At 36.9% G+C, this 26,744-nt stretch overlaps 1 protein-coding gene across 3 annotated transcripts in view; it reads left to right on the forward strand.

Moving 5' to 3' along the window:
* Positions 1–20,657, forward strand: part of GABRA1 (gamma-aminobutyric acid type A receptor subunit alpha1) — a 38,647-nt gene extending 17,990 nt beyond the window's left edge. For all 3 annotated transcript variants that reach the window (XM_005483557.4, XM_005483558.4, XM_005483559.4), the window contains exons 5-10: positions 2,635–2,855; positions 4,423–4,505; positions 9,026–9,169; positions 12,146–12,298; positions 14,790–14,992; positions 18,374–20,657. In XM_005483557.4, coding sequence (XP_005483614.1) covers positions 2,635–2,855; positions 4,423–4,505; positions 9,026–9,169; positions 12,146–12,298; positions 14,790–14,992; positions 18,374–18,682 — 1,113 coding nt within the window. In that variant the 3' untranslated portion in view covers positions 18,683–20,657. The remainder of the gene's footprint in view (positions 1–2,634; positions 2,856–4,422; positions 4,506–9,025; positions 9,170–12,145; positions 12,299–14,789; positions 14,993–18,373) is intronic.
* Positions 20,658–26,744: the final 6,087 nt, after the last annotated feature.

The raw sequence follows: 26,744 nt of genomic DNA on the forward strand, positions 1-26,744 counted from the left end.
TGAAGACCTGCAAAGTGACATCATTTCAGCGTGTTTGCAGGTTTTCAGGAATGCTTACATAGTGGATTGAACTGAACAACAGATACCTGGCTGTTCTCATGCAAACTGTCATTTTTGTGAAAATTTTTGATGTGTATTATTTGGAATAAGAAGTGTTTCAAAATTAACTTCTTCAGAAAGACAGAAATTTTTTCTAGTAAACCTTCATTCCCAGTTTTTCCGTACAGTAAGCTTTTCGGGGAATGATTATTTGCCTTACTGTCTTCCTATACAGAATCTCATGCAGACCACAGAGTGGTCTACCCTGTGAATAAACAATCTCCAGGGAGAAGTATTGGAAGAGTAAACTAGAGAACATTTAAGTAAAAGTGTTATAAATATTCCACAAAATACCATAAAATTTATTCAAAGTTCAGATAGAAATCTTGTTTTTAACCTGCATACTGTGGAATGAAGAGTCTGTGCTGTGGAGAATTTATTCCAAATTCCACCTCACTCATCTGCCTGCACAGAGCATTGCTATTGTACATAGTCTAGAGAAAATCCTTCTGCTCCCCTGTTCTGTGTGCCCCTCTGCTGTAGCAAAAAGCCCCAATCAGAATATCTGATGGCTCTAAAGATCAGCTGTCTGTCAGGATTCATTTGAGGAGAATTGATGCACATGCTTAAGTGGGTAGTGAAAGCTGAGGAGCTGAGATATCTCAGCCAAAATTAATTCACTCTGTATGGTGTGATGGCCTGGGATAGGGAAAGATTCAACCTGTGCCAGGCATGACCTCTCAGCTACTTTTTAATTGAATTTTATCTTATGCTGTCAGGACCCTTATCAAATCTTTCTGACTCCTTGTCCTTTTCCAACAAATGAACCTTGTGTTTGTATGAAGGGGAAAACCAGACTCTCTTTTCTCAAGCTGTACCACCTCCCACTCACCCCTTTGCAGCTGAAAGAGAAAAAGGGAATGGCTTACATGCTGAAATGATGTCACCTTCTGGGCATGTCTTTTACCTTTCCCATGTGTGTAGGAGGAAATTTTCTTTGGTGCTAGTAAAACATGGAGGAAATCCAAAATTTTGATGATGTATACTGTCTCCTACACCTCCTTCTCTCCTACTCTACTGCACAGCTGGGACAGGATTTGGTAACAATTCAACCTAAGGCCATGACCCAGCAAAATTCTGAAGCAAATAATTGGTTGTAAGTGCAAACTGCTTTCACTGAAGCTGAATAGACTCAGGCTTCAGCAGTTCACTGAGCAAGTGATTAAAAAAATGGAAATACAACTCAGTATGCACAAAAATGATTCACAGGTCTGGGATATAAATAAAATTTAATTTAAAAATCCACCAAATGTCCCAAAATTAGAACAACCCATGTAACTACATTTCCATGTAAAAAAAAAAAAAAAAAAAAATTACTCAGGCATTTCATACCCTAAAAGCAGGAAAAACACACATCAGTAAGAATCACCATTCTTTCTTGCTAATAGTTACACAAGGAATAAACAGCTCAAATGTCCTTATGTTGTATGGAGTGTTGGTGGTTGTTAAAATGAAAAAAAAACGAATCTAAAGGAATTTGCTGTGGAGACATTTTGCATGCTCCTTCCAGAATGTTCCCCTTTACTATCATGTTTTTCAGGACAGCTCTATTTCTTATAGCTCTGTGTGCCCTCACACACAGGAGCTCGCTCTGTTCCAGGATTTGGCACCTCCATTTGCAGGAGATCTCAGCAAAGGTTCCAATTCTCAGCCAGAAGAGTAACTCAGAACCACATTGCATAACTGCTTTTGATGTTTATCACAATATCAAAGATGGAAGGGGCAGGGTGATCCAATGCTGAACTTCCACGTGAGGATGGAATTTTTGCCTGGAAAACACTGTACTATGTACTATTCACAGTTTTTCACATTTTCACCCATCTATATTTTATGTATAATATTCCAACATATCTTTCTTCCTTTCACCCTCTCCGTCTTAACTTGGTTCCTGTTGCTTTGTCACAAATATTTCTTGCATTTCATAGTGAGTGTTGGTTATTTGCGTTGTCCCCATGGCCGTGAGTCAGCCACTGCTTCTGTCCCCCAGCCCAGTCCCTGTGCAGTCAGACTGTGGCTCCTGCTCTTTGTAGCCCAACCCTTTCACCCATGAACCATTCCACATTTCACCAACAGAATTTCAGTGAACTGTGAGCTTTCTGCAAGTTGGTTGCCAGTTTATGCTAACGAGACATTCAGAACAGAAGGCTGTAGTAAGACCCTGCCTCACAAGGCTTATTTTACTCTGACACAAATTTCCTGTGCCACACATACTGACCACCTATCTGAAGTTTCAAATTACAGTTCAGGTGGGAAAAGAGTGAATTATTTTGTTTCCATTTTATTATATCTAACTCACAGGTAACTTTTGAAATATTTCCTGATGTTTATTGTGTTGAACACAGCAATGATGTTGTATCTGTTTTATAACCAGCTTCAGGTACATTGTAAGTAATACAGAAAATAAAATTTCTGATAATGACTAATTTCATTAATAGTCATCTTGCTTCTAGGGAATGGTAAGAACATACTTTTCAAGTTGTCATATTGCAACATATGACATCATAAGTGTTTCCCTTTTTTTCTGAATTGATGTAGGAATACACTATAGATGTATTTTTCCGCCAAAGCTGGAAAGATGAGAGATTAAAATTCAAAGGACCTATGACTGTTCTCCGGTTAAATAATTTAATGGCCAGCAAAATTTGGACTCCTGATACCTTTTTCCACAATGGAAAGAAGTCAGTGGCTCATAACATGACAATGCCAAATAAACTATTACGAATCACAGAGGATGGGACGTTGCTATACACGATGAGGTGAGCCCTAAAATATTACATCCTTCATTTTGTTTTACAATTTAACTTGTGCAAGCATATTTTCCAGATAGAAAACTTTATGAGCATTATTTGATTCCTGCTTAATAATTATTTTCACACTAGGCCTTGGGATGATGGACAAACAGAGCTGCTTGCAGTGTTTATTTTTCCTCTCCTGCTGTGCTACCTCTACAGTCCCTGGATGCACCTTAATGCTTGATTTTAAAAAGGTTCTTACGGTATTAGGAATCCATCAGTTTGCAGAGGATCTTGATTTGGCATTGCTTTCAAGGATTCCATCAGCAAGTATAATAAAGCCTGAAAGTTTAGTATAATCTGTACTCCTAAATTGTGTGCAAGGGTCTTTAATCTTTGGATCGTATAGAAAGCAGATTCTAAGAACTAACAGATGCACACAGAATTCATTGACCATTCTTAATATTTCTTGTGCCTGGGATTATAAAGCATGACAGCATAAAAACAGACATTTCTTTTTCCATTGATCATAGCATTCAGAAACTTAGGAGAAAAAAATTATTTCTGTGCTGACAGCATTCATTGGAAATATATTATTCTCTTCATGGATAACTGAACTTCAGCTGTCCAGTTGTTTGAGGAGTTAAATAAATCCTTTTGAAATAAAGATGATATACAGTCATGCAAACATTCTGGATTAAAAACCTACAAATTAAAAAGTAAAAAAAAGTGTATGTTGTCTCTATAGAGCCGCACATCCCCCCTTTATGTCTGCCATGGAATCAAAACAAGGTATAAAGGGACTCTGTTGACTTCAAGCCAAGATGGATAACTTAGCACATAGGTGAATACTGAATTTTCTTTAAAAAATTTAAAGATGTTTTTTAAAATCAGCTCAAGTGTTTGGAGAAAAATTCTCCAGGCATTTGGGATGTTCAGTTTATTGTGCAATATCTTTCAAGACTGGCTAGACTAAAGTACAATCATCTTGGCTGGTAGCTACACAAGTCCAGGTCGATTTTTCTTGTCTTTCTAAGTGCTCAGCTGTTAGGGATTTAATCCACAGGAACACTATCTTGGCAGCACATTGTTCACATGTGTCTCTTCTTTTGATCATAACCATTCCTATTTCCTCACCTTTGCAAGTGCCTTAATGCAATCTCCAGCCTACTCTTCAAGTATTACTGTTCATTCTCTGCTGATGTGTGCTACGTGACTGTTTCTAGCTCATTTAACCTCTTTTATTGAGAAACATGTTTGCACTCAAGCTGATAGCAATGAAATGATTTCAGCAAATGTCTGAGCATCCAGAGTGGGCCAATTTAATGATGGCAGCAAGGAAGCAATTGCGGTTGCTAATAGACTTTAATCCTCACACCAGATGAGAAGCCTGAGCATGCCTCTGACAGACCATGAGGAAGGGCAGAGGGGCAGAGCAGTTGCACCCTCAGCCAGACAATTCAGGTCCAGTTGTAATTAATCACATAACAGATACTGTGCTGTACTTATGCTATGTGTCTTAATAGAAGTCTATTTGCTATTTCTATGAAACTAGAATAAATGTGTCCTTTTGCTCATTAATCCATTATAGATTGACTGTGAGAGCAGAATGTCCCATGCATTTAGAAGACTTTCCTATGGATGCACATGCTTGCCCCTTGAAATTTGGAAGCTGTAAGTTTATTTTAAATGGAGGTTTCTCCCATTTTCAGGCCACTTGAAAAGAATATTTTGCAATTGAGAAAACCTCAAGGTTTTAATCTTGTTTATTTTTCATGTTTTTGTCAGGGTTGTATCTTTATTATTTTATATATATATACACTTATATTTATATATATATAAATATGATATAATGGACTTTTTTAATGTGTCTTAAATATTCTACAATGTGATGCCTGGACATTCACCAAAGATGAAAATGACAGTGCTCTAAATATCTAGAAAAGTATTTTATCACATGGAAAATGTTGTTAATCTTGTTGCTTTGTTTTATTAAAACCCAATATCAGTCCTAAAGAAAAGCAATACATGCTATGGATAACTGAATTGGTTTAGGTGAAAACAGTTTTGCTACTGTAGTCTTGGTATGTTTAGACGAACATTTTTCCTAGTATTAGAAGGTACTCTTACACACTCATGGAACACTTTTGGAAGTGAAAAATCTCAGAAATTTCCAAATAGAGTCCTACACTTGCAGCATAGGATAGCCCTAGATGCAAGAACATATTGAAGTAAGTCATTGAAATATAATTGAAATCACAATTGTTGAAATCAGTGCAGTCATTGACAAAGCTTTTGATAAGTTGAGAATTTTCCCCAAAACTTCAGTGTGAATAGCAGGCAGCCTGACACTTAACTAAACAAAGTATTTTTGGAAATAAAACAGAGAAAAAAAAAAGTGACAATCTAATTTACTCTAGTTTGTTTAACACAAACAAGGAAGTTAAAATATATGGAAGATGTAATAGTGTACAAATTGTTTCCTCAATGCTACTTTTTTTCCTAACAGAAATGGGTCATTTCACTGATAATGGTTACTTAGTGGCTTGATCAATTTTAGAAGCCAACAAACAGAAAACCCAATTCATTCTTCACATGGTACCCGACAGGGTGATAATTTACTTTGGGCTGAATTGCTCTGTGTTTGCCATGAGACAGCAGTGATGTTTTGTCTTTAAAGAGCTGCTAATCTCCTAGATAAGGCTTAGAGAACAAAAAGCTCATACAACCTTGGAGTATAACTGACAAGAAGAGTTTGTTTGCTCCTTGAATGTTTTCTTAGAGAGCACTTAAAATAAATCTTTCCAAATACCTCGTGAAAGAGAGTAGAGTGGGGGAAGCTTTGCTCCAGTTTATAACAGGACAGATACTGCGCTGAGTTCTTGATTAATAAGGGACCTGCGCACCCAAGATCCCCGTGGGATCAGGAGTGGCTGCAGGATCGAATTTCTTTTGATGTGCTCACTCAAGTGTCCCTGCAGGCATCGTGCTGCAAAACTGCGGGGCAGGGAGACGGCTGATCCGGCAACAAACCTGCTAATGGCAATTTAAACCAGGAGCAGTTTCTGAACAAATCTGATTTACTAGACTGAATTTTATAGACACGATAAGACACCTATCAGAACATCTGTGCATCACTGAAGCACAGCCCAAACACCAGACTTTCCCTAGCATGAGCAGTATTTCCCATTCTTTTCCTACACTGAGTTCTTCCTGGCTCACTGTGTCCCAGATTAACGTACTCTTTGTTCACACAGTGCACAGCTTTCCAGATTACTGAGGACTTTGCCTCAGTTAAATAACCAAGATTTGCAGAAATTGTTAAATAAAAGGGATAGATAACATGGATTTGCATAAAAGTCTAGAACCACACCAGAAGGGAAGAGCAAGACATCAGAAAAACATGCAAGTGTATCTGCATCTTTTGTACCAAAACTGATCTTTTTAACCTTAAAAAATATTTTCATAATATACTTCATTTTCTTAATTGAACAAAAAAAAAAAATCGTTGATATTTCTGATAGAAAGACCACTTCTTACACCACTCCAAGGCAATAACTGACATTCTATACTCAGAGTACAGCTGTGGACTGTCATGTTTCACAGGATTTTTTGTTGTTATTGTTTTGTTTGTTTTTTTGTTTGAACACTAATGTTCTATGGCAGCTGTCCTAAAAAAACAAGTAACTACAAGTGCTTGGAAAGATCATTAGACAAAATCAGGGAGTTCTCAAGGAAACTTTTCATTCACCCACTAAATTCAGGCGAGCTCCTAATTTGGGATCCTCGTGGGGAGGATCCTTCTGAAATGTGGTTTTACTGCAAATACTGCATGAAGAATTCACTGTTGAAAGCAGCCCTTAAAGCTGAATCTCTCCCTTCCTGCTCATCTGATCATATGCTATAATTATCAAGTTATAGGGTATTTCTCTCAATATTTCATTCTTAATAAAAATAGAAATATCTCCAACAGGAGAAATGGCTGAATCCAAGCAAGTTATGAAAGTGGGACTCACAGTTACACATAAAAAAAGAACAGATCTTATAATTAATTTCCACTTTTTAAGTGAGAATCATATTTAAATACATTTGGGACATTTTTGTCAAACTAAAGCAATTAATTATAATCATCTTAATGGACTGGAAAATTTACTGGGAATGAATTTAATTGTCACAAAATCCATGCTTAAAGTGCAGACTACAATCTAACACTTAGCTCCCCAAGGTAGTGTTTGCCTAGCTCCATTTGTTTTAGATTAAATTGGATAAGAGGTTTTTTATGTCCTCCACTGTTACTCATCACTTCTTGGAGCTGGATTCCTAAAAGCCTCACAGTGAAGGAGCTGCACATCTCCTGTGGACTCTGCCCATGCTGTAGGGACCAATAAATGTTTGACCCAGCTCCAAGGCTAAAGTGATTTGCCAAAGAGCAGCTTAAGCTAGAGGTTATTCCAGTGTAAATTCAATGTGACAAATGCTAAAGAAATTCTGGAACAACAAAATGCCATATGTTGGCAAAACAAAATCAGAAAGGCAGATGCTCTCCTCAACTCTTACCACAAACATCTGATTGTCAGTTTAAAACTGAGGCCACTCTGGAAATCAGCAGTGATGGGAGCAGATGGCTGCATTGCTGCTTATGCAGCGTGAATTGGAAGCTGAGGGGGGCAGCAGAACTGAGCACCAGATCTGGCACTGCCCAGTGCAGCCCCTTCCCTCTAAACCAATCCCGTCATTCTCAGTAGCTCAGGAAAGCACTCCTCTCTGTTCCAAGCTAGTCTCATATTCCACAACAAATGCTTGAAAATTAATTTTATTACTGTCTTTATGTGACTAGATTAGCAAGTCAATTCCTGTGTTTACTCCGGCCATTATTTTTAAAGTCAGAATTATTAAGGTGTAGATTTGCTTTTGCCATTGACTCGAAAAACATATTCCAGGATATGTTACAGTGCTCAGGGAATATGAAGCCCAAAGATAAAAGCACTCTTCAGCTTCAATACTGCAAAATCAAATGCCATGCAATTAATTTGCCAGCACATTCTACCCAACCAACTCTTCAATTACTAGCTGTTATCTCTTACGCTGATAAGGTAAAATTGCTAACTCACAAATGAGGTCAAGTGAATCAGTCACTGCTTGTCAGTCTGGAAAAAGGGAAATTCTCATCTTGTAGGTAGAATCCTACAAGATTCTGTTATTTTGGATGCCCCATCCTGCTCCAGCTGTCTTTGGTGGGTGCAAACTTGATGCAGATTCTGGCCACACATTCATGCCCATTCAAGCCTTTGGGTACTTTTTAGGTGTAAAGAATTACATGAGCTGCCTCTGTGTAGTCAATTAACTCCCACCCAACTGCTCCAAATGGGAGCTGCCAGATTCCAGACCCCACAAAATGACAGCAGAATTTTACTACGGAATTAGGATTAAAAATACTTATGTGTAGCTCGATTCTGGAAAGAACATAAATAAAGCACAAAGCCCCTCAATGGCACGTGCAGATGATACTGAATGATTTGTGTAACACAGCACACTGCTTGGGCTTGGAGAGCCCACAGTACTTTGCTTTTGCCTTGCTCCAAACTCAGCTCTTGAGTGCAAGGACTATTCAGAAATAACCAAAGGCAAAACCAAAAAATAAACTAATTGTGATTTAAACTCACTTTCTCGTAGGCAGCCTCAGAAGTGTTTGCTAGGCCCATTTCACAGCAAGCACAGTGTGATGGGGCATGACCAAAATGGAGCTGTAGCCAGGCTGACGATGAGAGGATCACTGAAGCCACTCTGAGGAGGATTTACAGAGGCCCAGACAACATCACACTATGAAAAATTGAGAAGTGTGGGGCTCATCTTTCTGTACTGTAGCTAGAAGTGAGAAAAAGCATTGGGGTTCTTGCATGCTCATGAAATTCCACTTCTCACTCCACTTCTTTACATAAGCAGGAAATATATGCGAGAAATATTTTCATGCCATGGAGGACCGACCTTAATCCAGCCCCTCAGCAGCTATTTAGCTATTTTGTAAAAATCAGTTGTACTTCCTATAGATAAATTCCATTAAGATAGTTGTGGGTTCCTACAGATAATTAAAGAGAATTAAATATTCAAACTACTGCTCAAAAACATTATTCTGACAAAACCATAAGGCAGCAGAAAGTGCAAAGCTGACATGCAGTGTATTTGTTTTACATCAGATGCTTACACCAGAGCAGAGGTTGTGTATGAGTGGACACGGGAACCAGCGAGGTCGGTGGTGGTGGCTGAAGATGGCTCTCGACTGAACCAGTACGATCTGCTGGGACAGACTGTGGACTCTGGCATTGTGCAGTCCAGCACAGGTCTGTGACAGACACTTTGGAAGGGTGATACTTAATTGTCAAGATGTAATTCAGAGCAGATCTTTGTAAAAAATACAAAGACATAAGAGTGAGGGGTAGATTATATTATATGTACTTCAGATTAGGAAAACATGACTGAAAAGATAATACATCCTGGGATTATTTTCCTACTTCAACTGGTGGTAAAAATATTCCTACAGTGTCAGATCTAGCCAGAAAAACCAATAATTTATGTAATAAGAAGCACTCATGTTCTTCTCATATTATTTACTTACTATATAGGCTGATAAAAATAGTATAACAATATGAATCCTCAAAGATCGCATTTCTGGGGGCAGTGAAGTTGCTACAAGCAAGTACATAGTTTCTCAAGGAAGTATTTAGAGAATGAAAAAAAACTGTCGTCAAACTCAGAACCATCTGAGACACGATTCCGATGAAAAGAACACGATGTTTTTTTCAAAAACATCCAAACACGATTTCCTTTAATCCTGGTGCCAGCCTTAACTCCAAAAATTTAATGAGATACAGAAATACAGCTGACATTTACAGTATGACACACCTGAAACCTTGAAGCTGGGTACAGCCGCTTGTTTTTTTAACTTTGCAGTGCTTGTTTCAAGATGTAAATTTTTTAAGGTTTATTTTCTAATAATTTGGACAATCTAGATGCAGTAAGGATCTGAGCACTGGCATGAACAAGAGCTCTGTCAACCAGATTGACTGGTCAGTGGACCAAAAGCAATTTATCTAAGAAGAAATACCTTTATTTCTAACTTCCTTGGGTAAGAAAAGATAAGAGATAAGAGAATATAAGTTGTATAAGCTGCAACTTGTGAAAGCCCAGCAATCAGACACTGTGAATATAGGCAATATCTTGCTCAAGAGCTATTTGAAATTTTAGATTGTAGGGAATTTTATGACTGTGTTGCAATGCTTTCAAAACAGAACCCCAGAGGAACTGGAAAGTTATGAGAATGATCAGCAGCTGTCACAAATGTGGTGATGCTATTCAATTAAAGGAAGGCAGAAAAGATGGGAAGCCAAAGCTGCAGTGAATAACTGGAGTGCTTTCATGCCCTGCAGCCAGCTCAATCAGTCTTATCAAACATCTGCTATCTTCTGATGAGTGGTGCCCAATGAGTGCAGTCCATTGGGGCTGTGCAAAGTTCAGAACAAGGTTGTGCCTTGTAACTGAGGTGCAGAGCATCATTGCAGGCCTCTGCTTTGCCCAGTTCACTCCCTCAGCATTACCTTTATCTGACTCCCAGCTCAGACCTGCTGCAGTGCTTAACAGATGAGAGTAATCCCTGTCTTTTTAATTGCCTTTATGCTTTGGATCTTGTTCTCATTTTCCAGAGGTTAAAAATACTTTGATAATTTAGGCAGCTAAATAAAGCATCAGAGTACAGTGGTGTGTTCACTCTGTATTCTTAGCTTGCCATCTACAATCAGTGAATTAATTCTGACACACCGTTGTGCACATTCTATATCTGATTGCATTAAAATAGTTTCCCACGTCATATTTTAAGTAGATAAAATTAAATTGTTGGCTCTCCTAGCTAAGACTGGCACCTTTAGTAAGATCATAATCTCTGGTACAGAGGAGAAGGAGTTTGCTTCAGTGAAAGTTAAAGAAAGGTGAGCAAAATTTAAGTAATAATTCCCACTATACTACAGCCATTCCTATTCTTAAAATAAAATAAAAAAAATCCTTGTTTATACTTTGCTTTACCATTCAATTTAAAATTTATTCTTTTTTCCCCCCTTAGCTGCTGTCTTTTCTATTGAAAGAGTATTGTCATATCTTATAAATAAGCTTTCCTTGGGGTTAGAAATTGAGCAAGATTGCTCAAATGAATGTTCTTCTGGACTCTGCATTACAGAAATGGGCATTTGACATGCTCTGTGCATAAGCAGTCAATGTCTAGACATAGTTTTTCAATCAAGTTTAAGCTTTTCCTGTACAAGAGCAGTTTTCTCCTTCCATCTGCCTACATTTTAAAATAGAACTACAGTAATTTCACATGTCATCTCTAATCTAGACAGAAGTTACCACTCAGTTACGTGTCTACTTGTTTCATTCCTAAGACATTCATTGCATAATAAGACGAATCAGTCTACTAAAAAAACTATATATATATATAAAAATAAAAACAATAGGTTTTTCAGACTTTGGAGAATATACAGTTTGTCAAAATCCATTTTAAATTATATAAATAATGATCTGAAAATGAGCAATATTTGCTCTGCTGGCAAGAAAGGTTTATGGAATGACATAAGTATATTAGAGTATTAGATATATTTATATTTATTATTGCAAGTATAAATAAAATTTGTTTATATACTAAAAAAATTAATTTTCCTTGCATTTAGAGTACCTAGACCATACAACTTTTTAGCTCCAAAAGCATTAGGGCTAATGAAAATATTGCGTGCTATTCTTGTAGTAATCATTTATTTCAGGAGAGAAAAATAATTTACTCAAGTCCTAAATTAGCAGAGCAGAGACACCTTAGAGTACATAAGGCACCAACAGCGGTAGCGCAGACACCATCACATCAGCAGTTACATCTTAAGCTTGGCCCAACAGAAACATTTTTTGGAGGTTGTCTTGATTTAGTCTTTAGGTTGTGTTTGCATGGTTATGCTGTGGTGGCATTTCATCCTCTAATGGAATAAGACTTTCTACAAGAGCTTTAAATAGCCACCAATTAATGCAGACTTTCATTCACTACTCAGCAGAGCAAATATGCAAATTTAACCAGCATTTCCCAGAACAGTCTAATTTTGTATTATTAAGGAAAAATTTAAAAACCGACCAGGTTTATTAAGTGTTTTCTTCAGAGCTGAACCATTTTGATTTGAGGATTTCTATTTTATAGTAGGGGTGAATGGAATGAAAAATACTTTCTACAAAGAGCTCTGATGTGTATATTTATAAAAGCTTTAATGTTCTTTTTTTCTTGGTTTTAGGGGAATACGTTGTTATGACTACACATTTTCATTTGAAGAGGAAGATTGGTTACTTTGTCATCCAGACTTATCTGCCGTGCATCATGACAGTGATATTGTCACAGGTGTCCTTCTGGCTTAACAGAGAATCTGTCCCAGCAAGAACTGTGTTTGGTAAGCAAGACCTGTAAACTTCCTGGCAATCATGAGGCAATTGGGTTTCAGAAATGTTATTGTAAATGTAGTTATTGTAACATGGTACTGGGGAACAGTGTGAACCTGGACTAGGTGCAGCACACAAGAGCTAACAAATTTCATTGTGAAGATATAGGTCCAAAGCTTTTAAACTGATTTGGAACTGACTGTAAAAAGAGACCTGAAAATACCTCAAGCCATCCATTACCATTTTAATATTCCAAAACAATGAGATTATGAATAAAACATCTCTGACAATGGCAATAACGTTAATCATGGGATTATCAAAAAGGCTTTAATCAATGGGTATCTGTCATTTGATATCTTTAGGCCCTCAGAAAATTCTTATTTTATTTATTTTTCTTTAATCCTTTTTACAGGCTACTGTTAGATCAGCAACAATTTATTGTGTTACAGCAGTGAATATATGCACTCAAGGAATGTAGTGAGCAGGCAATCTAAAGACCCTCCAGTTTAGAGTTTAAGCACTGCTTGGAAATGCTTATCTTAAAACTTTGGTGATACTAACCCAAATCAAGAACGTATTAAAAAAAAAGGCAATGAATTTTCATTTAGGAAAGGTAGAGCCTGAGATTTCTGCTCTGTGACCTAGTCCTTGGTGATATCCAGATGGGACTGCTGAACACCTTTGGCAGGAGGTGGAAGCATCCCCAGCCAAGCTGGCTTTGACACTCCTTTTGCTGCCTCAGGGCACTGCAAGGACAGGATGCTTTGGGCCCTCTGGCTTTGCCAAAGAGAATTAACCCATTTATTCTGAATGTAGCAAAGCCAGAGAGTTGCTGATAAGAAATGCAGCCTCCGAAGCTCATGTTGAGCAAGAGCTATTTTTATGGTTTTTTTCCTGCACCATTCACAGCTGTGCTTTAGTTTCTCAATTTCTCTGGAAATCAGTCACAACTTGCATAGCCTTAGACCTCATGAACCAAGCAGTGACTTTCTGTTGATAGACAGATGTGCATTTGCAGAACAGTGGTTTAGACTACAGTATAATCAAATTTGATTTACATAATATTGTTTAGAATAGCAACTAAAATTAATTCTGAATTTTGAACATCATCTTTGCTGAGAACTACTCTACTAAGGAGTTTTATAGTCAAATCCATTTAAATTGTAACTATTTTACCTCTTTTTGCCCATACCATTTAAAAAGAAATGTCTGATCATCAGTTTCAAATGCTGTACTTCGCAGTCATTAGATGGAGAACAGAATTTCCTAGTCTCAGTGGGTAAGATATAATACTGCACAGTTTTCAAACTGCTATCTTCACAGGCTCAAGAACCCACAAATTTCTCAGTTTTCATTTTAGAAGACAGTTATTTAGTAAATACTCTTGGGTTTGCTCCATCATTATATATCAAGATAGCTTTTTCATTTCAAAATGGCAGTGAAACAAAGCTTCAGAACATCTTGCATGAATGCATATACACACAGAAGCACAACATTGATCTTTTAGCCTACTCAGTACCACAGATAATAAAAGTTATAAATCTTGTCTCTGCTACTATGTAAGAGAAACATAAGGTCACTAGCAATAAGTCAAAGAACACATTTGGTTGCATCTCAAGAAAGAGAAATTGCTTCCTCATTAGGCACTAATAATTCAAGCTCTTCACACTACCACGTAAATATGTTGTTCATTAAGTGACCTATTTTAGAACACTGTTCATTTCCACTAACACTCAGTGCAGCAGAGATGAACTTGCCAGACACATTGGAGACATGACAGTGCAGTTGTCAAGGTAACTTGTGGACATGTGATTTGATGTAAATGCCTTGCGTGCGCTCGGAGATTCATTTTTCCAAGCAGCTGCAAGCAGAGTGAATTCAGTGCACTCCTGCTTTCTCTCTGGGGCCAGGTGAGAGGAAAGGTTCACCGGTGAGAAGCTCTGATATCAGAAATGCAAATTATACTGTCACTCTTACATAAAATGTTTGCTATGTTCAGGGTGTCAGTGAATAAAGGGACAGAAATCTGTAAAACCGTCAATTCAAAAAAATGAAATAACACATAAATTTTGGTGCCCTTGAAAATATTTTTGAAGTATAATATCCCAAATAAGCTGAAGCAAGGTTTTTTTTTGTTTTCTAAGTATCTCAGAACTGCTGCAAGAAAGAACTAAAGATGTTAAATTGATACATCTGCAGTATAATTTGCAGCGCATGATTAAAGAACTGCAACGAAATCCCTCAAATATCAGGAAGAGTAAAGTAGTTCATAAATTATTATTTGCATTCCACCTTTAAAAATAGTATTCTATTATAACCACATCAAAGAACAAAAGCATAAAAAATGTTTTGAAAATCCTGCAACTTCCACAGAAACTCAAACCCTGATACCCTCATTTAGAAACTGAGCTCAGGTGGGGAACTTCGTAAGAACCAAGGGTGTAGAAAAGGCTGGGAAATGAAGCACAAACGTAACCTGAATACCCAAACTCTGCTTTGCAGGAGTGACAACTGTGCTGACCATGACCACCCTGAGCATCAGTGCCAGGAACTCCCTGCCCAAGGTGGCCTATGCCACGGCCATGGACTGGTTCATCGCCGTCTGCTACGCCTTCGTCTTCTCGGCGCTCATCGAGTTCGCCACCGTCAACTACTTCACCAAGAGGGGCTACGCCTGGGACGGCAAGAGCGTGGTGCCAGAAAAGGTAACCCCGCCCCACAGCCACCCCAAAACATCACACACACTCTGCCACACCTGGTCACTCTGTGGGAGGGAGTTCAGCACATTACAAATTCTTATTATGCACAACAGTTATCGCTCTAAAAGAGTTTACTGCTGAGTCCACACACAGCATTTCTATGCCATGGTTACTTAGACATTTAATACCTAAATACTACTGACATACCGGGTGATACCTAATGCTATTAATAATGAAATGTTCTACTGAGATTTTGACTTTGGGAATTGAGCAGAAAAAAAAAATCAACATGTATTATTTTTAGGGAAGGCAATTATGTTTTTCTGTTAGAACAAGAGAAAGTGTGGATGCCTCAGCGTAAATATAAGAAAAAAAAATTTGTAGCTGCAGTTTCTGATAGTTCCCAAGGTATAGTGCTCCTCAGCACAACATTCAGAAGTGCTGCTCTATCATCATGACCAAGTAAATCATCACAGGAGTTATTTTTTCCTTTCTTAGCTATAGGAAAACTGTGTTTATTTAGAAGGAGGAATTGAGAGCTATGCTGGGAGTGTGCAATCCTGATCTGTACCTCCATGAATGCACCAGAGAAACTCCCAGTGATTATTTAGGTCTGGGATCAGACCTGGTCCATAAACCACAGGTGCATCAAGAAAGTGTTGAGGACATTCAGGGGATAAAAGAGAATTTTGCTGTTTCCTATGAATTACCATACCAGCAGCTTCTGTGAGCAGGCTCATTCAGTTGGGTTAAATTCCCCAGCTGGTAATCATGAACACTCACAGACTAGAGATCCCACAGAACAGGTATTTGGAGGAGCAGATGAAACTCTCTGGTACATGCAATGATATATTTTTAAATCAGGATTATATACATATATTTATTTATGTATATTAGTTCTTTAAGTCAGTAAAAAATCCTCCAAATTATATTAGAGCATTTATACAATGGCAAGTAGTGTTCTACAAGTATTGTAGAACAAATGAGTGAAGTATCAAAACAAATTTACAATAATAAGCTGCACAACTGCTGCTGAATGTTTTCAGTTGTTGATGATACTTTCACTGAAAATGTTTTTGATTCCTTCTGTGTTTTCATTTGTTATAAAAATGAACTGCACTGATAGAACTGTATCCTTAAATATTAAATATTGCCTTACTAATTTATCCTCCCTTGTAATTCAGTTACTATAATGAGCTGTTTCATTTGTTACCAAGAAAATTACATTCTAAAAAAAACCCTACGCAATACCAACCACAACAAACATAGTTTAAAACATTGGAAGATTTATAGCTTTGTGCTTGTTAGCAGGTAAGGGGCTTTGTCATTTGCTGGTACCTGTGAGTTTTCTGCAGTGAGGAAAAGAGAGCAAGGCAAGCTCACGATGATCAGAGCATCACAGCTTAATCAAATTTAGAGCTCTAATTAGCTGTCATATTGCTTGTTCATGAAGTTGAATTTGACATGAAATATTAAGACCCAGGCTGGTGTCAGAGTTTTCTGTGGATCAGATTTCTAGTGACATTTAAATCTATTGAAAGGGTTTCCTCTGAGACTTCAGTGAAGCTGCTCGTTGTCTGCTGGATTTATTGCTGCTCACCAGAGTATCTGAATGAGCAGCAAACAAGACTGCCTTTACACTCAGTAACCATGTTAGCAGCCTCCCTGCCTGGGAGGGGAAAAAACGGACAGCCAAAAACAAACAAACAAACAAACAAAAACCCTACAAACCCCAAAACAAACAAAAAAGCCAAACCAAAGGCAAAACAACAAAAAAAAAGAACAAAATAAACAACAAAACCAAACAAAATAAGACCTGACCTTTTTTGTTGGAATATTTTTAACCTGTTTGTTGTGAAGATTTGAAGCTTTTTCTTGGCCTGAAGCTAAGAATTTTATTGCCGTGAATTAAAGAACATCTACATCAGAGTCATTAGGTGAATCCCTTTCCTTAGTAAGTGGCATAATTTTAACATTTGAGCCTACATTCCCTTCCAGCATGGGGCTCCAAAGCTGTTCCTCCACAGGCCTTGCCCCATCTGCCCTCAGGCTTCTGCAGCTTCATTTCCTCTTCCCATGTGTCCAGCAGGAGTCTGTCCACTCCCTGAAATGTTCATCTCTTGAACAAGAATTTTTTTAATCAAAACTCCATTATTAGAGGGTCAGAGAAGCCATTAACCTATGGTTTATCTGTCATTAAAGGTACTGTGTCCACACAAAAGTATTGCCTCCCTGAGACAGCTGCTTCTTGAAAACAGAGAATTGTGTTTGCTGTCTTGTGAAATGACATAACAGATCAAATTCCACTGATATTTTCTCTTCAACCATATCTTCCCCCCATCTCAAGAGGATAAAGTGGATAACATTTGCCTTTTCTTTTTGTGGCAAATACTGCCTGCAGATTTTGCTAAGCTGTTGGAATTGGCCTTTGCTTTTTGTTTTGTTGTTGGGTTTTTTCCTCATAATTGGAGGAATCCTTACACCTTCTTAATGACCACTATATCTCTCTTCTGTGATTATCCTGAAGAACAGGTTTAGCCTGCCAGAAAATGGACAGTTGAATTCTAACTGGTGTGCTCAGATGTCAAAATTTAGTTATTTTTTACAAGTATATCCCAAAAATAGAATACTAGAAAATATAAAGACTTAGGGACAAAATAAGTTTAAATAACCTCAATAAGCCTTCCTCTCCTAAAAGATATTCAATATATTCTTGCTTTAGCAATATAAGTAGGTGGATGAAAAAGTCATACAGACATTAAAGTCTTTGCATATGGAATGTCATTTCAGCCATTATGATCCAATTTTAAGATTCAAAGAAGAACATTAAGTTCCTAATCCATAATTCATGTGCCTCTGGTGTAAACCATTAGTGAGGAGAATACTGACAGCTTTTCATCTTATTGAGTAAACCACTCCTTTAGTGCATGGTTACATGATAATTTAGTGTGTATTTTTGTGTATAAATTATGTTAAAACTCTTCATATCACAATATTTGCCTTAATGTTGGAAGGCTACATTAAGAATTTGGCATCCTGTAAGTTTTATCCTGATCAAGGGAAACAGATTGTGAGAATATTGAACTATGAGTGCTGTTCACTGCTATTATCATTAAAGCTGATTTTGCCAGTGAGCCTGGCTATCAGGTCTCATTTTTATCTATCGCCTAATCTGGTTTACCTAATACAAGTAATAGAAATGGATGATTTTGTATTTATTGTCACCTAAATATTTTGCATGAGTTATATACCCAGAACTAGCTTCTCTCTTACAGCTTACTACTCTTTGTGCTATGAATTGGATTAATTGCAAAATGTTACAGTGCTTTTTCATAATTTCATCTGTTGAGAAGGTATTGAGAATGAAATATTTTCTTCTTTCTCCAGCCAAAGAAAGTGAAGGATCCTCTCATCAAGAAAAACAACACATACACAGCTACAGCTACGAGCTACACCCCTAATATTGCAAGGGACCCTGGGCTGGCAACCATTGCTAAAAGTGCAACAATTGAGCCCAAAGAAGTGAAGCCAGAAACAAAACCTGCAGAGCCCAAGAAAACTTTTAACAGCGTCAGTAAAATCGATCGGCTATCGAGAATAGCCTTCCCTCTGCTTTTTGGAATCTTTAATTTAGTCTACTGGGCCACCTATTTAAACAGGGAGCCCCAGCTAAAGGTTCAAACTCCACATCAATAACCTCATTCATTCAGATAGTTCTGTTTTGTCTTTTGCTCTGGGAATTGCTTCCCTTTTTCACATACAGTAATTCCCATTTGCTTCATTGCCTCTGTCTTAAAGAAAATAAAGGTTTCTTTAGTTAGCAAAAGGTAAAATATAACTGTATATTAAAAAAAAAACTGTGTGTGAGGGAGAGAATGTTATAAACTATATACTTTGAAAAAGTGATTTTGGAGATGGAAGAGTTGTAGAGTAATGGGAGGGTGAAAAAAAAAGAAAAAAGAAACCATTTGTAGCAAGCTTAGTACTGAATATCCCCAAAAGACAGTGTATATGTATATGAAGAAGATATTTTTATTCAGAAGATTGTAGGGATGGGGGAAATATTCTTTATGACATTCCTGATGCACATCTTAGACTGTACCATTTATTCTGCCACTGTTTATAATCTTTTCAAGGATGTAAAGCTTTCCATTTGCTGAATCCCATAAAATACGTTATTTTCCTAATCCCTTTTTCTCGTCTATGTTCCAGACTACCTGACTTATAATATTAAATAGTCTTTAATGAGAAAGGAAATCTACTCACTCTAGGTACAGTTTGTCACTGTATAGCACATAAGATCTAATGGTAACAAATGCTTTAATCTGCTCTCTTACTGCAAGCTCGTTCCAAGCATTAAGTTGTCACTAGACTAGATTTAAAACCAGTTGCACAACCAAGTGCAGATCCCAAATTTCTACTATCACCTGTGTAATCCAAACAATTCCTGGATGCTTTAAAGATAGCTTTTACTCATCACTATGTTTTAGAGAGTTAAAACAATAAAAAACAAACAACAAAATTTTTGCAAGCTCTAGATATGTTGAATGTATTCTTTTATAAAATGATACATTAAAAGAAGCTTTAGATTGAGATTTATGAATAGCAGAAAGATAAAATATAGTATTTAAATAATATCTGTAAATATGCAGCATGAGATTGTACATTTTTTTACTTTTTTAAAGTTGTGTTCTTAAAACATTGTGTAGGATTCACCTCTTAGCTCTTAATATGTTGTTAAATGCTCAATAAAACATATTTAGAGCCTGAATTAAAGGACGAAAATTAAATCAACGGTACTGGAAATCTTACAAAAATAAATAAGCAGAAAGTGCTTGGAATTTCTTCCATTTGTAAAGTGGTTAAGTGTACAGCAGCTTGCAATTTGATAATGTCATCCAATGTATACTATTAGATTAATGACTGGTCTGCTCAGGTCATGCATAAACACTAAAGTATGGGATTATATTTGGTAGGTAAAAAGGGTGAAATATTTGTTAAGACAGAAGTTCATCTGTATATTACTGCTATATTTGCTGAAACATAACTGTTACAATAAGCGATGTAATATATGTAGCATTAAATACAAAGAAGTCATACATAAAAGAATGTACAGGAAAATAGATTTTATTGAGTAAACTTACTACATTTCATTTTTACTGTAGCAATATATTTGTAGGAACAATATGTAAGGGCTTTAAATACAAGATGTCCATTTTGCAGGTATTGTGCTCCCTTTGAAAAAATTCTAGTCAGTATCATTACTGCTAACTCTTAGAAATAAACTTTCAGATAAAGTTTTTTCAAAGAGACTGGAAGAATGGTGGATATTTGCAAGAATCAATTTAAAAATGTAATTTATGCTATTGAATGGATTTGGAAACAGTGCTACATGAGCCTCTAGAGAAACAGCTACTGAGAGTCAAGTTTAATAGGCAGTGATTTCTAAACTCTTAATAAATTAAAAAGTTGACATTCTCTATCTACAAAAAGAAATATTTAATGTTTGATTTAGAGATTTATTTTTTTTAATAATTCTTCATTGTCTAACATTTAGTCCTGTCTGAACTTGATAAGTTATCTGATTGGATCTTATTTTAAAAGGGGATGTTTCATCTCTGGTATCATGTGTAGATATATGTATAGAAAAAAATAAACTATGGCTCTTTAACTTCTGTGTACTTGTTTATCTTGTTATTTTTGGCGTTAAACTAGTGTGTTCATTTAGGGCATTTTATCTTTCTAGCAATTCATAGCTACCTTTTGGTCTGCATTTTGCACATTAGATGTGAATATTACTTACCTAGTCTGCTTTTTGCTATGCAATGATTGCATTATATCACCTCTTAGTTAGTCTATGCCAATAGTATTATACTGTATAAACTTGACTGCACAGTTTATCAAAGACAAGGTATTCTCTATGTAGCTTTTTTACAATGCTTTGCTAAACCATGTAATAATAGTAAGTCTTCCTTGAAAATAATGATACACTCTTATAGAGGACAGTTTCTGTTTACTCCTGAGATAATTTTAAAAAGATGACATTGAATGTTTATTGCACCTCAGTGCAGTGATGTGGCAATAAAACCTAAATCTAATAGAGGTTGTTTATGGCAGAAGCATGTATTGCTTTACAGAGTTTAGCAAAAGCTCTTTATTTTATGTCAGACTGTAATTCTATTATAATAATAAAGCTAAAAATGTTCAATAATGCAAGTGAATGTTTTACTTTGGTTTTCTTTAGTTACTGCCTTTTATGACACATTGCCTGATTAGCTGCTATTCATTCAAAGCCTTCATTTCCTTGGATTTGGTAATGAATGCAGTTTTAATAGATGTGCTTTTCTGTCCAGTGTTTTCCAGGGACAAATATAACAAGAATGTTTCCTAAATCTGATTTGACATTCAGAAAAGATAGCTCACTCTGTACCATGTATATCCAGTAAGGCAATTAATTGCATCAGATGAACAATTGCTAAGATTTTCTACCACAACATTGACTCATACAAGGTAGGAACAAAACAAAATGCATTTTCTCCCAGATAAAATGGCAGATAAACCAGAGATTGAGAATAAAAGTATGACTATTTAAGCTAGATATTTAACAGGTTAAATAAACACACAGATCTAAGAAAGACTGTTAGAAAAGAACCTCAGGCTGTATAAAATAATACTTATTAAAATAGTTGTAGGAATAGCTTTCAAACAAGCTTGTGTATACCTTGGAAATTTTAGTTTTCAACTCCTCTTTCCCAAATAGAAAAAGGGAGAGATGAAAAGTCATTCCAGTGCATTCAGCCCCCAAACTCTCTTGGAAATGATCCTGGAAAGCAAGGCTTGTGGTCTTCATGCACAGACACACAGCTTTGGAGGGTCCCAAAGGCTGATTTAGTGTATATTTTACATAACAATATTCATAGTGTTCTCAAACATGACTCCTAGAGGAGGCTTCTTCAAAATGGAAGGAAAGACTGGAAGAACTCAGTTTCTATTAATTTATTATGCTTTCCTCTGTTTTGAATGAGGATAATGCAGTCTGAATCCCTGCTCCTTACCTCCTACAAGTGACTCCTGGGAGATGAATCCCTATGAAAACCCACACGGGCTTTTCTGGAAGGGGATGGTAAAGAAAGTGTTTGAACACCCACCTCCTGTGTTCACATGCCAGATGCAGAGCATACATGGGGATTCTCACATCTTTGTCACTGCTCAGACATTTTTAGACAGAATTTTACTCAAGTAAAAATGAGTCAAAATGTCTAGAGGCAACAAGATTTGACTCAGAGAGAAAAAAAAATAAATTATAGCACTATTCAGTTCCACAGTGTGGAAGAACAGCCTCATCAGGTGACAGATTCTCAGCCACCAGTCAGGCCAGCATGGCACCCTGACATGAGTTCTGTGTTTGTTCTGATGTTACATCAACAGAGGCTCCTTCATTTTTCCTTGAATCATCCCCAGAAACCACTGCAAGGCTTTCTTAGTGGTCAAGAACCTTTTTTTACAGCACCCATGACTTTTCTAATTAAATTCTTTCTCTTGGACTCTTAAGACCTGAAAAAACCGATTTTCTTTCTATCTCCTTCTATTTTTCATCAATATGATAAATAATAACAGCTTATGAAACACCCTAATGTCCGGAAAATGGGGCACACATGCTTCAAGGAGCAAGTAATAAGATAGCTTCTTTCAGCCTGTGCTTTGTATCTGAATGACTGTCCAAATAAATTAGTGTGACTGGGCAAAGTCAAACTTTTTCTTATGGGCTGTAAAAATATCAGTCATACTTTAAAATAGAAAAATGCCAGATCTCCTATGACTTTCTATAGCAGATGCACTGAAGAAAAAATTTCGTGCTATGCATAAACATGACATAGCTTAAATAAAAATGTGTTTACAGTCCTAGCACATGAATTTTGCAAGTGAAGTGTATTATCAGCTTGTCAAGCTGCTGCTGTCATGTTCCATCTGATTACAAACTACATCAAATACAAAAAGAGAGGTAAAAGCCTTGAAACAATGAGTTTCTGTGGGCTCATTCTCTCTGGCCATAGCCCCATCCAAACTGGCAGGATGACTTCACATATGCTGATAAATTTATTTCATTAAACTGCTTTAAGGCATTTGGAGATGCTCTGAGTGGGTTTTGCACTTGCAGCACAGCTGTTATGGGCATCTCACCCAAAAATTAGAGATACTTCCCCTCCAAAACCTGCAGATCAGCCAGCACAGGGCACAGCTTTTCTCAATGTGCTGTCCAGGGAGCAAAGATGTGTTTGCTGAGCTCCTTCTGCAGCCAAGGACATTTGAATGCAAACAGATACAATGAATTTCTTCTCAAGTGTCCTTATAATGCAATATTTGATCAGCCTCAAGTGGCACAAGCCTAAGGATGTAAACCAGCCCCAAGATGTTCCATTTGTTTAGCAGTGATTTGCTGCTGGCTCCCCAGCACACTACCTTTGCTACACTCTTGATTTTAGATGCACCATCTGATTAGCACCAGATCCCTGAAATAATACCTCATAGGAAAAAATAATTCAGCTGCCATAGAATTAATGAAAGTTACTTAAAGACCTCACATACTTGGAGATCCTGATCCATTACTGCCCACAGCAGCAGAACCACACTTCAAAAAGGTGGTTGGTGAGCTTCTAGGATGGCTCTCCATTGCAGTGATATTTATTAATGTAACTAATTTACTGCAAGGATATGAAAACTTCCAGAAAAAAAATTAAAGGGAAAAAATCTTTAATGGTTATCTAAAGCCTAATATTAAACATTGTGAAAATACAATAGAAAGATCTTTTTCCCAAATTAAATTATCTTTTTATGAAATACTTTATAAAAACAGTGAAATGGACTTCAGACAAGAATCTTTCAAATGAATACACCTTTTGAATCAGAGTGGAAGACAATGGAAGTCACAGTAAAGGCCACTACTGATTATTAGGACCTGCAGTAGGCACATAAATTTAAGAACGAAAATGAGTATTTCTCAATTAAACATAATCAAATAAGTTTATCTCTTTCTTCATGAAACTGTTAATTTTAATAATTCAGGAGGCATTTCAGACAGGGTTTTGCTTTGACTTTTTTTGTACAAAACCCCACAAACCTCAGCTTCTGGTTTAATCTTTCTCTTGCCTGAGCAGCTGTGACAGGCAGGAAAAGGTGAGGGACACCATTCTTCAAGGTAGTGATGTATTTCACAGGAAATAGAAATCTTACATCAAACATTAGCTTTAATATGATCATGTAAAGTATTTTTGTAGGTACACATAATGCTCAGCTACACCTCCTGGACATGACAAAATCATACACAGATTAATGTAAAAACATGGACTTGGTAGGGTTTGGTTTCCATTGATGGAAATTCATCCCTACCTTGCCTCACCAGACCTGATTTGTAGGGCTAATTTAGACCAAGAAAAATCCGACTTTGGGCTATTAGGGCCTTTACCAGCTTGTTTCTGACCAACCTCTCATCTCTATGGAAGGCAAAGAAAACTTTAATGAAGTTACTGAAGCAATGTTCCCTTTCCCCAGTTAAAGGACAGTGGGAACCATGTGAGTAATGAATGTATTGCTACAAGATTTAATGGCTGCAAAGCCAGAATGTTCACACCTGCAAGAGCTCCTTTTACATCCATGCCATCTATCCCTCAAAAGGTAAGTATTTTCCAGTTCAGAGGATGCCAGCCATGACTTCACCAGCAGCTTCCTAAAAATTGGAGCTGTGTATTGGAGCTGTGTTGTGATCACTGAATATCAATGCTTATGTTCATCTCTGATCCTAACCCAGGCTTTCTTTTCCAACAAAGTTTGCAGGGCCAAAAGTTCTGCATCCATTTAACAGTTTTTGAACAGACAGATTTTTGGCTTGCAACTCCCGAGCAGTATATGGAAGAATAATTTTAAGACTACTGAGACAGAAGAGAAAGGTAATTATGGACAATACAAAGAACTGGTAAAGCAGAAAGTCCTTATCATAGCTTTAGTTGATAACTAACCATCCATCATTCAGTCCCCTGGTCTGCTCCTAGCAAATGAGTTAATAAAACAACAAAAATGCTTTCAAGTGGATATGAGCAGAATTAAACAGGTGCCTGATGCTTTTGAAAATCTCATTATTTCTATCCATGTACAGAATGCATTCTAAAAGCATACTGGTGAGGATAAAAGGCAATTATAACAAAAAACATCAGATTGTTCAGCAAAAAAATGAGTTGTGCAGCAAAATTTTCTGAGCCTGAATTCTACCAGAGCATGCAGCTGAAAATCTTCCTCTTTCAGATACATGGGCAATGCCATAAATACTTAGGGGACAAGCCATGGAAACATGGATTTCAAGATTATGAAAGAGACAAAGAATTCTAAGCTCTAGTCATATTGCTGCAACACATTTTCTTAATTATATAACAGAGCTTGAAATTTGTATTGAGGGTTTTCATAGATCCGCATGGAATCCTTAGATCAGACAAATCTAAGACAAAAGTTACTTGTCATGTTCCTATATCAGGCTTTAGTAGGAATAACAATTAGATATCCAAGTCAATTCTGTGAGATGTTTTTACTACATTATTCTAAACTGACAGAATTTATTTTTCAATACAACTTTTATTTTCCTGAATACCATCCTTGATTGACTGAAAAGTAAAAGATACAAAAGCAAGAATATTAGTTTTGTTAAAGCCTTAGGTTCAAAAGGAATCATTAAGCTTCAAGAAAAACAACCTAGAGAAAAGCAATTTTATCTTGCTACTGCAAGAAATAAATGGAAAGAAGTTTATAAATAAACATGATTCATTTATTTATAAATGTCTAGAGATAAGAAATAATAATAATTCTCTGATGTAACAAAAGCTGACGTATTTATTACTAAACATAATGTACTTAACAACAAGAGCTGTAAGACAACAGGCTGTTTTACTACTGCCTCTTAATGGGAATTACATGAATAATGAGTCTCAGGAGGCACTTACCAGTGATAAAGGTAAATATTGGCTCTAAAAAATGTCAGACAAGCTATTATATCTCTGTATTGCAAGCAAGCTACACAGATTATTAGCTATTATTTTGTTTTATTATATCTAGCATTTAATAGCTGGGAATGTATATTTAAAAGATAAAACAGCTGATAATATCTGAAAGCACAGTCAGTGCAAAGCAAATAATAATCGATTTCTTTTCACACCATAACTGTGGCTGGATGGTGTTCAGGAAAAAAGGAAAACAAGCTTACATCAAGGTCAGTGAAGTGAAGGATCTTGAACAGAAACCAGCACAGAACAAACAGAATTGCAACAAATCACGTTACAAACTCAGATGAAAAACAGAACTTGTTTCTACTACTATGAGTTTCTATATAGGAACAGAGAAGAACTTGCCTGAGATCTGAGCTCAGGTACTTGACCCATTACAGAGTGCACTTTGCATAGCTGGAATGGACACCCTGTTCTCACAGTGCACACAGAGGGGGACAACACACACAGACTTTGCCTGTACCACCCAGAGGGAATAACAAAGCAAGGAAGGGGTAAAGGCAGACTCGAATAAGCTCAACACAGGCTGAAGGAAGCTGAATGGGGCTGGCAAGCAGCAAATGCCATCTGTATGAAGGGAGGAGGAGATGGTGTCAGGCCTGCTGACCCATCACTCCTGGGTTTCAGCAGCAGCCAGTGCCTGTGTGCCCAGCACACCTGGACAATGCTGCCCTGCCCACTGCTCTGCCCGGCAGCCCCTGACACAAAGAGCC

Source organism: Zonotrichia albicollis, chromosome 15 (assembly GCF_047830755.1).
Source record: "Zonotrichia albicollis isolate bZonAlb1 chromosome 15, bZonAlb1.hap1, whole genome shotgun sequence".
Lineage (NCBI taxonomy): Eukaryota > Metazoa > Chordata > Aves > Passeriformes > Passerellidae > Zonotrichia > Zonotrichia albicollis.